The following is a 15,028-nucleotide window of genomic DNA, read 5'->3' on the forward strand; positions in this document are numbered from 1 at the left end:
AGGATTTTCCTGCAGTATGGTATTTGAACCAATAATAACGCTGTGCACCTAAAAAGAACAGGAGACTGAATAGCCTGTGTATACAGGGATGATGAGTTCAGCACCAGAGGACTTGGTGCCATAAGAGTCAACATCTCTGCTATGGGATTAAGTTCATTTGGTAATGTCACACAGGAATGTTCCGTACCTAGCTGTATATCTTATCAGCCTAGATAAATCAACACAAATTTATCATTTCACCATCTTGCGAGTAACCCAAAAGTCTGTTCTGAATGGAAAGTGAAAATAAAAAGGGATATCAGACCTCATTTTCAGCTAAGTTAAGGGAAATTGCACTAGTTAGCTAATGTTTTCTATCCCAAACACGCTTTATAGATGCCATTTATTAAACTCAAGTTAATGAACTGATTCTTTTACAACATTAGTCCTGTCACGATACTGAATTTTGTTACTGAAATTTATAAAAACCGTCAATTTCCCACTAACATTTAAGCACTGATGAACGCAACACCGCTGATATGACGTAATGGCTGTTTCTCAATTCCAAGAACACAGAGAACGGACTTGCGTTCTTGTGGAGATCGGTCTTGCCAGGTGTCCTCGGAAGAACGAACTCAGGAGACCGCGAGGGCAGAGAACGCGTCCTTTGAGAAATGGGATGCTGCGTTCTTCCTAATGGTCATGTGACCTTCTCGTGTTTTAAATGGAAATTATTTAAACATTACAGCACTCATACAATGATTTATTGTTTTTCCCCTCTTCAAAATATATACTTTGCATAAAAACATTATAAATATGCTCTGCACAATATAAATAAAACAGATTTTAATAAAAAACGAATTTCAGCAAACAAACAACTCTTAATGTGTTTATTCCTTTATTAAGATGTTCATGTTAATGTTTACTTTCACCGTTTTATTTTTACTCCTGAGGTAAATAAGTGATATCTCTAAACTTTAATAATAAATCTAAATAAAATGCAGCGCTTCCCACCTCCAGTCGCAATGACTTTTGGGACTTCCAGAGCGAGTTCGGTGCTCAAGTCTGCATCAGTGCGTCCTCGATATCAAGATCACATCCGGGAAGTTTCACGCGTCCTTTGTACTTGCGGTCTTGAGTATTGGAACTGAACTTAGGCAGCTGATGATGACGTTTCACGAGAACACGAGGACGCAAGACCGCTGAAGAACGCATATTGAGAAACAGCCAATGTTCACCAGTGCTCAACAGAAATGACTGTGATTGGCCATGAAGGTCATCAGTTCACTGCACTTCACCACTGTTTACCGAATGCAAACACAGGCGAGCGATCCGATCATGACTCGACTGATCTTTGCGGCTTTAAAATGATCCAGTGTTTGTGGATCTGTGTTAGCATTTTGTGAAAAGCGGTGAACAGATGACCTTCATGGCCAATCAAAGTCATTTCTGTTGAGCACTGGTGAATACTATGACACATCAGCAGTGTTTAAGAAAGTAAGTAAGAACTTCAGTACCTGGACAACACTATTACAGACAAGACAAGGGTGCTCTACAGAGGACTGCTTGGTTTTATCGCTCACCTTGTTACATAGGCTCAAGCAAGGAGAGAAGCCACCATTTTGTTGACCTGGTGTCATGAACTGAAGCCTTGGAGGACACTTGTCCTTAAGTGTGTTTCTCTTAAAGAGATTGTGATTTTGTTTTATGCCTAATATGCTTTTAAATGTTTGAATTCAACTTAACTGAATGATATTAAAGTGATGTTATCTGCAAAAGTGATGTTATGACCATATTTGCATTTTGAAATTGCGGCAACAGATGGAGATTTGTAGTACACAGCATGTTGTTGTAATGTTTACAGTGCTGATCCTATACCTCCGGGTTTCTTCCCACTGCAGCCTTGCTTTTGTGTTTGAAAATGGCGGCACTTGAAATAAGTGTATTGCATCTGAAAGCGTGAGGCACTTAGCTACCTTCAGCATTTGTAACATGCTTTGCTGTCACTTCTTTGTTGTTGCTTAGTCCATCAACCGTTTTCTCAGAGGATTTTAAATTAACAAAACGTTGCTGCAGTTGCGACACAAGTTTTATGTATGTAAAGAAATTAAAAAGAATTGAGTGTTCAGGTGTCTTGTGTTTGTCTGAAGTCTGCCGAAATGTGTATATTCCATACAAAGAATGAAGCTGATTGGTCAGTTCTTGTTACGTGACTCATGGTGCGGCATTCAGAAAAGTTCAATTTAAAGTTTGTCTGAAAAGAGTTTCATCTAGGTGCACTTGTGCATCCAATCCACGCGCCACCATTGGAAATAATGGACTTGTGTAAGCAAATGCCACCTTGTGTGAATGGCTTATTTCATGGCAGCGCCACAAAGAGGTCTTTGATCTGTGCATGACAACACAAATCTGTAAACATACACGCAACTACTTCTGATATTTGGTCTAGCAGGACATCTGAGCCTTATTTTTTATTTTTAATATTTTTTTATACAGTTTGTTTTGTCATAGGTATGTTCTAGAGACAATTCATCACAGCTTTATTAGGTGATTTTTATTTTATTTTATTTCTGTTTTAGAGATGTAACAGGTCTTTAATAAAGATCTAATTGTTTTTCTTCTGAAATTTGTCTTTTACAAAATCTTGATTAAAGTTGAAATCGTAAAGTTGTTCAAGAAATTTGTGATGTTTCTTTTGCCCATATCACACAGCCCAATACTGTTAAAACATTTGGCTGTTTTTCAACTTTTGTAACTGATTTTTTTAACGTTTGTGTCTACTGCTTAAACAAGTGAACCTGTTTTTCAAATGTCTGGGCCTGCTCAAACATTTGACCCTTTTTTTAAACTTCTGATACTACTTCTCAAACATGTGATCTTTTGTCTTTTTTATTTTTATTTATTTTTTTATTTTTTTTATTTTTTTGCTGTACCAGTCAAATACAGGGTCTAGACAATGAAACTGCAACACTGGCTAATTTAGTGTTGGAGGTTTCATGGCTAACCTTAACAGGTCTGGTGGCCAATCTTCATTGATTGCAAATTCCACTAGTAGAAGCAGAGTGTGGTTGATGATTAGGTTTGGTGAGGTTTAATTAGCAGAGTTATAGCAGTTTTACTTAAAATATTTCAATGCACACAATATTATGAGTGGCATATCAGAGTTCAAAAGACGAAAACATTGTTGGTGCATATCTCGCTGGCGGATCTGTAACCAAGACATCAAGTCTTTGTGATGTCAAGAGCCACCAGAGTATACAGAGTAATGTCAGCACACCACCAAGAAGAACAAACCACATCCAACAGGAGTAACTGTGGACACAAGAGGAAGCTGTCTGAAAGGGATATCTGGGTGCTAGCCTGGATTGTATTAAAATAACATAAAACCACAGCTGCCCAGCTCACTGCATAATTAAATGTGCACCTCAGCATTCTTGTTTCCACCAAAACTGCTCATTGGGAGCTCAACAGAGTCAATACACATGGCCTGGCTGCTAAAGAAAAACTTTGGTCACTTGTGCCAATGACAAATGTCGGTTTCAATGGTGCCATCAGCAAAAATCTTTGACTATGTACAATGTCAAACATGTATTGTCTTTCACTGTTTTTTCCACATCTTGGAGAGTTACAGTGTGGAGAATTTCCAAAGACACGTACCACCCTGACTGTTGCATGCCCAGAGTGAAGCATGGGGGTGAATCAGTAATGGTTTGGGCTGCAATACCATGGCATTCTCTACGCTCAATACTCGTGCTAGATGGCCATATCACTACCACGCACTACTAAACAGTTTTGGAGGACCATGTGCACACAATGGTTCAAACATTGTATCCTGAAGGCAGTGCCCTGTATCATGATCATTATACACCAATGCATAAAGCAAGACTGGTGACAGAGTGTTTTAATAAACATGAATGAGAAGTTGAACATCTCCCGTCGCCTGCACAGTCACCAGAACAAAATATTATTAAGCCACTTTGGGGTGTTTTGGAGGAGTGAGTAAGGAAACATTGTCTTCCACCAGAATCACGTAGTAACCTGGTCACTATTCTGGGTCAAAGTCTCTCAATCGGCCCTTACGATCATGGCCTCCCAGTCATCCCCATCTATCAAATTGGCTCTATCACTGTCTCTTCACTCCACCAATAGCTGGTGTGTGGTGAGCCCACTGGCCCCGTTGTCCTGTGGCTGCTGTTGCATCCTCCATGTGGATGCTGCACACTGGTGGTGTTGTGCAGAGTCCCCCTCATGATTGTGAAGCGCGTCGGGTGTATGGCCATACACAATAAATGGGCAATAAAAATATATTACATTACATATTTTGCAAGAAGAATGGCTCGAAATCCCTCTGATTCGGCAGAGCTTGTATCTGTCATTCCCAAGACCAACCAATGCTCTATTGACCTAAAAAAAAAAACATAAAAAAAAGCCCTTCAACATACTAATGAATTATTGTGGTCTAAAATCAGATATTTCAGTTTCATTGTCCAATCCCTGTATGTAACCCTGCTTTTCAGGTCTGTCATATATCTCAAACCTGTTACCCTAATTTTGGAATTTCTTGGTCAACTCTTCAAACCAGTGATATTTACGGTTTACTCCTCAAATGTGACATTGTATTTTCATATGTTTGCATCTTCTCTTCTAATGTGACTCTGTTCTTCTATCTTTAACACTGAAACCTAAACTTGTACCCTATATGTTTTTGCTTGTTATGTTTTTGCCCGACTCCACAACTCTATTCTTAAGCTTCTGTCCCTACTCCTCAATCATGTCAACACAAATCTTCCAGTTTTAGCACTACTCTTCAATTATGTGCAACCACATGTTTTTATATTTACCTGATATGTGCAACCCTAATCTGGCTCTACATAATTTTCTTTTTTTTTTAATAACTTTTTGGATTTATTTTTTAAACTGTATTATTTTATTTTATTATGAACCTAAATCCCAAACATGCAATCCTATTTTAAGCATATCACCATACTACTGTCAAAGCTGTGACACTACTAATGACACAAGTGACCCACTTTTGAAGATGAGGCTTTTTGAAGCCTACTCATCAAAAATGTGACAATTTATTCAATATTATGCTTCCACTCTAAGCTTGTAGTCCTTCTTATCAACCATGTTACTTTATCCATCAAACTACCTGTCCTCAAACCTGTGACTCTATTTTTTATGCTTCCGTCCTCCTGAAATATGACCCTGTTTGAGGAGCAGGATAAGCTTTTGGTCCTACTCTAGAGACTTCCAGTGTAAATGTGGGTCATAAATATCTCTGAATGTTCCAGAAACTCCTGTTTCTCAAAGTGACCTACCTCTTGTAACTTTTTGCCCAACTCATCTCTCAGGTGAAACTGCTGGTCCTTTATCTCAAGCATGCAATTTTTTTTTTTAATTTTTTTTTAATTTATTTTTTTTTTTTTACTGTGTGAAGGTTTTATCTAACTCCCTAAACACATGACTCCATTTTAAGACCTTGAGCCTTATACCTCAGTATAGTTGCTCAGTCTGCTTTCCTCATTTTTCAACTTTTGCCAGAATCAAGATGTTTTGAAAGGGGTAATGCTTTAAATAAATAGTTTACACCAATTTTTTATTTTTATTTTTTTATTTTAAATAAATAAATATAACTAACCATTGTTTTCCATAGTATTTGTTTTTCCATCTATGGATGCTGGTTTTTCAACATTCTTCAATAGATTTTTTTTTCTGTTGAATTTCAAAATGGTTAGAGACCGTCAAGGGTGAGTAAATGATGATATGATTTAAATTTTTAGGTGAACAATCTCTTTAACCATGCTAATTCTGGCCTACATCTTTATGATTACGGGCACAACTACTGGATCAGATGTGGACTAGGTTGGCCTTTTTGATCAGTCTTGTTAAATTGATTTGCGTGTCCTCCAAGGAGATTACATTTCAAATTGTAGACCTGCGTGTTATGAACTGGCAGTGCATATATTGACAAGGAGCTAGTGTTTCAAGCAGCAAAAGGACTGTGCTATTGAGCACCCACCGTCAAACCTCTCTTCCTCCATTACTCATAGGCAAATCTAATAGCACAACCTTTGGCCTCCTTCCCTTGAATCATTATACATCTTTGTCTCCATATTTTTTCATACATCTTGAGAGAAAAACAGAGAGGGTCATTTTTGAGCCCTCATTGTGAAGGATTACTAATCGGATTGTGGTTTGCCAGGAATTCCACAGACTATGTACACAATGAAGTAGTGCAGCACTGAAAACGGACATGCAGCTACTGTTTTTACAGGTTTTTGTTGAATTTGTTGGTGCTAAGATTTGTTAGAAAACACTGACCTAGCAATTAAGTAATTTCATAAATAAAGGATTAAAGTGTAATGAGTTCAGCAGCTCAAAGCTGTAAAATTAACACATTCTCGGTGTGGTCCTGTTTGGCAGATTGTCTGTTCGCACATACCAGTAGCTCATAAAATACTTATGTCTATTTGGTCTGTTCAATTATTTACTGAATGGATGGGAAACATATTACAGAAGGAGGAAGAGTAATTTGAGTGTCATACACACCCACTTTTAAAAGTCATACTTAGAGACCTGCTGAAAGCATGCTCCCACACACATACATCACACAAGATGAGGTTTAAAGAGGGCACTGTTGAGTTATTTTAAAAATGCAATCATATTTGTCCAATTAATTTCAAATTAGTTTGAGTAATAAAACTACATTTAAAACAAATTATGTGACCATGGACTACAAAATCGAAATTGAGATTCATACACCATCTGCATCAGAATAAATAAATAAGCTTTCCATTGATTTTTGGTTTACATTATAAAAGTTCATATTTTGTTTTTGGGGATCTGCAACAAAATGTTTGTATCCATGCAAGCTCAAAAAACACTTTCATTTTCTTATAATATGCATTAATTTTTATCTAATTATCCCAACGACTCCTTCATCGTTTCGTTAAGCGATTCTCCTCCTTTGCATTTGGCTATTCTGCTTTGATTGGTTCAACGACCCAGTCTATTGTTATCGACTGGGTTCAGGGCGAGACTGAAATGCTCACCATGGTTACGAAATAGTAGTATTAGAGAGCCCAATACAGGAGTGCAATAAAGCAATGCAGTTAAACAGCAGAATATTACTCTACTCTTAAACCTAACACCAAGTAATAACAACAACACACGTTCAGTAATAACACACACAGTGGCAAACGTTGAACTATTTTGAAAATTGACTTCGCCATGCATTTATGTGAACAGCTGATGGTGGCCATAGCAAAGACAAACGGCCAGAATTGCAAGTTCAGTGACGCATTTAAATTGTTAAAGAAAGAAGCACGTTTTTAACGTGGTTTTGAATGCACAATGTGAATAGCCCCATATAGATTTAACCTGTGAGATACAGTACAAGCACTGATCTATAATGGATAAGTAATTTCAAGCCATACGGTGTGATTACAAGTTACAACACACTAATATTTTGCAAACTAGAAAAAGCGAGGCAGCGATTTTACTTACTGTACATGTTATTATCTGGAGGCAGAAAAAAATGGTTCATATGAACTGGAACAGTTACTGACAAAGTCCCTATCAAAGTCTGACCAAGTCCCATACATAATAGTCTCTGCTGCTCCTTCTTTTAATAGCAAACAGCTAACAAATCCTGCATTGCAGTGTAGGTTAATGTATCAAAAATCTGAAAAATGACTGGAACAAATACAGCACTAGGTAAGCTATACTGTGGTATTGTTGTGGGAAAGGGAAAGGTGGGTTCATGTTTTACCAGATTCGGCACAACATAGTTAGTGATGAACCATATTGACATCGACACGTTCAGGCAAAAAATCCAAACCAACACGATTGATTTATTTGACTTTGAGTTGACTATTTTTTTTAAAGTATCAATAATTTTAAACAGTTCATTTTTAGATTTAAACCTCAGCTGGATGTTTTCATTCCCTTTGAGCTGTGTTACACACTGCATAAAAGGTCATTTTTATTAATCCGGAATCTGAGGGTTAAAAAAAAAAATCTAAATATTGAGAAAATTGGCTTTATAGTTGTGCAGATTAAATGTGTAGCTAATAAAACAAATGTTTTTGATATTTTTATAATAGAAACATTACAAAATGTCTTTGTGGGACATTTTTTTTTACCTAATATTCAGATTTTTTCATAATTATTTTGACCCATACAACTTTTTTGTTGGAAATAAATAAGCCTGTGCAACTTAAGGTTTGTGGTCCATCAGAGGCACATTAAAGAGCACCTATGATAAAAATCAACTTTTGTAAGCTGTTTAGACAGAGGTGTGTGTCGATATGGTGTGTCCATGGTCATATTGGAGTAAGAGAAACAAAATAAGTCTCTTTCGACATTAAACTGGATTCTAAATCCCTGTCATTTTGAGGCCCAACAAAACGTGATGTAGGAGTGCGATTTACCTGCCCACCAAATTAATTGACAGATGTGTATTAACATGACCCCATAGTAACGCGTATAGTCATGTTCAGAAGTAGACAGGATGTGCACAAAGCAACTAGGATTAAAAGATCTGTTCAGCTCTCTTCGATCATCTGCCCCTCAAGAATGAATTTTACTTTTAATTTCTATTTAATTCATCCCCACAGCTCATAGTGTCCACACAACTATAAAAGAAGATGCTTCAATTCTGTTTTTTGTGGACTTAAATCAGGTTTATGTTGTACATTAACATAACTGATGTTTTCCGGATTGTTTATTAAAGTGTATCCTGTCACATTTGCCGTGTGAGTGCTCACATGCAAACTTTATAACAAAATTGTGTGTGACTTATTGCAGAAAGGCTTGAATTAACTCCACAACAAATATATCAAACAACAATAGTGAAAGTTTTTACTGTAGTCAACGAGATCTGCTTCATTCTTGTCTGTCACTGTGCTGTTTATCTACGTGAAGTTTACACTAATCAGAGCAATACAGAGCAATCTCTATGGCTTTGACTTGCACGTGGGAACAGTGGGTGGGGAGAACCAGCTTATTTGCATTAAAGGCACACATAACAAAAGCAGCTACAGTGTACTAACAGCTTGTATATCCCATATTTAAAAAAAAAGGTATAATAAATAATCTGGGTGTTTCAAGTTGAAACTTTTAAAGACACATTCTGGAGACACAAAAGAAAAGGGGGTGAAATAGGTGCCCTTTAAAGAAATTTTGGGATAAGATAAAATGATTTTTTTTTTTCAAATTTATATTACAGAAGCAAGTCTGTACTATCAAGTGATTTGGGATTATTTTGAATTAAACTGAATTATCCTACTTCACAAAATTATATCTTCTGTTTAAATGGGCTCATTTTACATTTTGTCATCACGTTAAAAATAAATAAATAAATAAGACATTGGTCACTTTCGCTTTCAAGTGAAAAGTGAAAGTTTTTTCTTTCTTTTTTTTCTCCCATCAAAATGTAACACATTCAGGGTTCTTCAAGAGTCACACTATCATTAAACATCTTTATTCTTCATTCTCAATTATCATTAGATGTAAAAAATAACCTTTTATTGGTTTTAGCTTTAGTTATTTAGTTTTAGTTTCTTTCTTTTTATTTCTTTCTTTCTTTCCAGTTTATTTGGTGTAGTTTTTGTGTATAATTAAACGAAACAAGGTTCCTCGCATGTTGGTGTTGTTTGTATTTTTAAAAAAAATAATGTTGAAAGCTCATTTAAAAATAGATTTAACTATTTTAGTTATTGAGTGATCTTGAGGATCTTGCTTAGTTCTTGGGTTGGGTTAATAGACGATGCCATCATCCATCGCCGATGGCCGATAGACATCATGATGCTGAGTCAGCATTGCGATCCTCCACCCTGCCTTCGTTGCAGCAGCAACCTGCTCACAAAAAATACACACTTAGGCTCTGTTTACACTAATATGTCTTAGTTTTAAAATGGCATTTTAAAATGAAAATGATCCACGTACACACTGGGGTTTCATCTAGCATTTCTGAAGAGCCCTCCCACCACACTATAGCACTGAAAATGCAGATCATGTGACCACACACACAAACACACACACAGGCATGAGCTGCAGAATGTATGAGATCCAGGCAGTCAAGAGAGCAGTGCATGTCGAACAGTTTATCAAGGATAAACTGCTTGCCGCATCTCACTGTAGTTGTTAAACATCACGTTTTTTAATCCTGTTTCTATCTAACGACTCTTTGGTCTTTTGAATCTATCAGGTAACATGTCACGCCATTAGTAAACAACTTCAATCTTTCGCTTTCACACTTGCACTTAGTAGTAATTTTTTACGAAAACCTCAGATTCTGTTGGTTCGTTTCTGTTGGTTGTGCACCTTTTTTACCAACCAAGTTTGTCGACGCCATTATAATAACACAGATCACTCTGCCTATACATGCCATACATACAGTCCCATGGAAAGTAATTGACAGGTGGTAAATTGTGTGTAACTTATCTTTATTTATTTATGATTTTGTTGTGGGTAAAACAAAGACCATGCGGACCATGCGGGTCAGATAGTTGAAACGGTAGTCTACAAAAAAATTATTTTTTATGAATTAATTAATGACGACGATATCATTGCCCATCGCTATGTTTCATATTAGACATCTGACAAGGCCAAATTGATCGACATTGCCCAACCGTACTTTGTTCTGTTGAAGACAATAACTTTATTTTAAACAATTTGTTGTTGTAGGATGGGATTATTTCATAAATGTTTTTTTAATATAATATGCAATTGCATAATTGTAATAAAAGTTTTTTGTAAAAAAAAACTTTTTCTTTCTATTTGACAAAAAAAAAAAGTGAATATACTTAATTGGTCAAGAAAATACATCATACATTTTTAAAAACAAAGCGTTTTCCATTGTAGCCCTTTGATAGGATCTTTCTGTAGTACACCCCTTGTGTCGGATATAAATAATAGTTGCTTAGACTCCCAATATATTCGTAAAATAAGTGAAACTTTGAATAAGAATGACAAAACATGATTTTGCATGTCAAACAGCATCTGTTTTCATATCACTGAACATGACAAAGAGAGTTCAAAGAATAAAATATCTCTGCTCTCACATTTGCTTGCTTTCAGATGGTTGACGTACCTGTTGCTGTTGATTTTGGACCTAGTCATCTGCCTTCTAGCATGTCTGGCATTGGCAAAGCAGTCTCGATGGCTGCTCACAGTGTAAGTGCTTTAAATATCTTTGATTTAGACATCCGGCTGTGAGTGTTCCCATTGCAAAAGAAAAATCATGACCCATTTTTGTAAACATGAAGCCATTTGACGTCAGTGTGGGGATAGAATCAAATATATATTTAGAAGTGTGCTTGATGTTTTATGTGCATAATACTTTATTGTTATATCTTGCATATACTCCTTTCTCATTTTTAAAGGGACAGTTTACCCAAAAATTAACGTTCTTCCTTTTCAGTTTCTTCAGTTGATAACAAAATAAGGTACTTTGAATAATGTTAGGAGCTTTTTTTCTTCAAAATGACTTTGTGTGTTCAAAAAATAAATAAATAAATTTTAATTGTTTGGGACCACTTGAAGGTGAGAAAATTAGATTTTTTTTTGGTGAACTGTCACTTTTTTAATCAGTGCTAGTTAAAATTCTTAACGGATGTACTGTAAAATAATACAGCTTCTGAGATAAACAAACCTCAGCGAAGAGACTCTGAGTGCATTGAGTGTTGTGGTTTAGCCAGTCGCCAGCGAGCCTTGCATTTCCTCTAATCTCAACCCTTTCTCTCTCTCTCTCTCCCCCGTTTGCCTTATTGGAAGCTCCTTTAGATCCATCCCCACTTACCCCTCTAATGCTTATTGATCTCTCTGCCAGCGTGAGCATGTGCTCGCCCTTAACTAATTATTACGTGCTTCCAATCCGCTTTATTGGTGCTTTTAAGACCATCCTTAGACGAGAGAGAGGCTGTTTTGAGGAAATCTCGCTCCATTTTCCAGAACCACAAGGGAGCCGTTTATGCCATTTATCACTGTCTTTTTTGACTGCTTATTTACTCACGTGATCACTGACATGGGCACATGCTTGATCTCTGGTTTGCATCCTTTTGAATGACTCTTTTCAATTAGAGTTTTATGTATGCTATGTTTATTTATGAGTGATTTTTATTTTTTATTTTATGCCGATCGGTGACTCTTAAAGTGCCATAGAATGAAAATCTGTATATACTTAGTAATAGCTGAATAATAAGGATTCAGTATATGGAAATGACCTATCATAAGCCACAAACTCCATTGTTTCCTACTTCTCATGTAAATATTTTAAGTGTAAAATCATGTTAAAAAAACAGGCCAATCGGAACTGAACACCAGCTGTTAGATTGCACTTAAGATTATTAATAATGTATGACACATCCTACTTTTGATTGGTCACAGTGTTTTGTAATGATGTTAAAACAATGATCATGTTTTCTCTTATTTTTACAATTATTCAAAATTTATTTTTTATATTATTTTGTTAAACATACTGTCTATGTGGGACTCTTATTTTGAAAACAAGAGAGTCAGGAAGAGGAAATTAGAAACAAGCACCCTTCCATCTCTTAACAGGTCCTCAGAATGCAAAATGCAGGATATATATATATATATATATATATATATATTATAAATGTATTATCTTTTGTTAATTTAAAATATAATAAAAGGACCAAAAAGAAAATGAATGAATGATAGTTTAACATGTATATTGTGGAATTTTTTAAGTATGTTTGTAATTAGGCAACAATCACATGTAGACTGCGGTGTTTAACTGTTTAATGCATGTTTATGCACCATGTCATATCACATAGCTCTTACTACACTCAGGTCATATTAAAAGAATGCCATTGAACTCATCTAGTTCGATATTAATTCTTGTCTGCTTTCTCTTACAAGTTAAACTTGCAAAATACAATTCTAAACACATCTCTGTTAATCCCTCCTGTTGGGTATAATTACAATTTTGCCTTTATTTTATTCATAGCACATAACGTAGGAGCAGTAATTGTGGAACAGGCTTAGTTGCCTTAAGATCTCACTCCATCTCAATTATATTTTGACCATTTGGAGTTTGGTCAAAACCATGCTTTTTGAGGGGTATAAATAAGAATATATGTGGTTATAAATAGGCATATACAACAATTTCTGGGGTATTTTTAACTTCTCTAAGCCTTATACCTACATACTATGTAGGTATTAGAGGACGGTTAAATCATTGCACTCTATGGCACCTTTAAGTAACATTGGATTTATTTAATATAATCAAGCTTAGTTGATATTTGCTTGTTTCGAAGTTAGGTAATAAATGGTGTTTTAATGGAAGTGTTCAAGTTTAATAGAAATATGCAGATCTACAAGAATATTCTCTTACAAGACTTGTTGGCAATATTATTTTATGGATGCAGCACAGTATATCATTAACTTGAATTACTTAATACCTCTCTAATTTAAGAACATGATAATGTTGGGGAAAAAAAAGTTATATATATATATATATATATATATATATATATATATATATATATATATATATATATATATATATATATATATATATATATATATATATATATATATATATATATATATATATATATATATATTGTCATTGATCCCAGTTGTATGAACAACAAATAATAACATAGGTAGATTTTTCCAATGACTCTTTTGTTGAACTGCATCTTTATCATCACAACTACTGCAGAAGACCTATTAGAACCCCCATTAATCCAAGATTCTCACAGAAGTCAGTCAGTCAGGCTTAATTTGTGCCGGAACCGAATCTAGCACCTCTGGATTCTGATCCGGCACCTCATTTTACTGATCCCCCTTCTCAACCACCCTCCTTCGCAGTCCGCTGTTCACGCTCACTTTCTTCCACGACTCCTTAACCCTCTTCACTTTCTTCCACGACAAATCCCCCCTCTCTTCACTTCTGTCTGCGACACTCCTCCGCTACCCCCCCCCCCCCTCCTAGTTTTGTGCACGGCACCTCTACATCCTCTGGTAACATGCCGGATCTGATACCTCAGTCTGTTCTGGGACCTCGCAATCCACAAATTAAGCACTGAGTTTGGTGAAGAAAAAAATCATGGTTTGGGGTAATATTCAATATGGGGACATGTGATAGATCTGCTGAATGAATGGCAACATCAACAGCCTGTGGTATCAAGAAATTTGTGTTGCCCATTACATTATACACCACAGGGTAGAACAAATACTGTAGCAGGCTAGCGCTTCTCCTCTTACTTAAGTCTTCACACCCATGGTTCTGAAAGCAAAGAGGTCAAGGTGCTCCAGGAATTGCCCGTCTAGTCACCAGACATGAACATTATTGAGAATGTCTAGGCTAAAATGGAGCAGGCATTGAAGATGAATCCACAGAAGAATGCTTTCTTTGACATTCTAGATTACTTTATTAATTACTTATTTGTGTCATTGCAGAGATGTATGGATGCAGTCCTCCAAGCTCATAAGAATCATTAATTCTTTTTTCTGCTGCACCATACCTTTATATTGTACATTATTTCAGTTAAGTGACAAGACTCTTGTCTAAGCAAACTTTTGTCTAAGCTGACCTTACTGTCCTTATTAAATAATTAAAAATAAAACATGATTATATTTTATTTTGGTAAAACAGACATAATCTAGAAGCTTTTGTCTTTCTTATAAGCCACTTCTGTTCCAAATGATCAATAAGAAGTCAAGTTCTAATATTGGCGACAAGACTTTTGTCAGATTAAAAAGTCAAATCGTAACTTCACAACAACAATTTTTACTTTATTCTTTTAAATTAAAAACCTGCAGCTTTGTTGAGCATTTTTGTTGAGGTTTTATTAAAAAAAAAATATAAAAAAATCTTACTTTTTCCAAACAATCGAGGAAAAAAAAGTAAAATCTCTTAAAAAAATGTCTCACTGTTATTTCCTTTCTCTTTTTATTCCTCTCATTTCAGTATTATGGTATGTGGCATGTTGACCCTGATCATGAGTTGGGCATCATTAGGAGCAGGCACTGCCACAGCTGTGGTAAGTTAGCATGCTTCCACATGACT

At 35.7% G+C, this 15,028-nt stretch overlaps 1 protein-coding gene across 1 annotated transcript in view; it reads left to right on the forward strand.

Moving 5' to 3' along the window:
* ttyh2l (tweety homolog 2, like) overlaps positions 1–15,028 on the forward strand; it is a 103,044-nt gene that overhangs the window by 65,526 nt on the left and 22,490 nt on the right. Inside the window, 2 exon segments of the mRNA NM_213256.1 lie at positions 11,065–11,160; positions 14,930–15,002. Coding sequence (NP_998421.1) covers positions 11,065–11,160; positions 14,930–15,002 — 169 coding nt within the window.

The sequence above is a fragment of the Danio rerio genome, chromosome 3 (assembly GCF_049306965.1).
Source record: "Danio rerio strain Tuebingen ecotype United States chromosome 3, GRCz12tu, whole genome shotgun sequence".
Classification (NCBI taxonomy): Eukaryota; Metazoa; Chordata; class Actinopteri; order Cypriniformes; family Danionidae; genus Danio; species Danio rerio.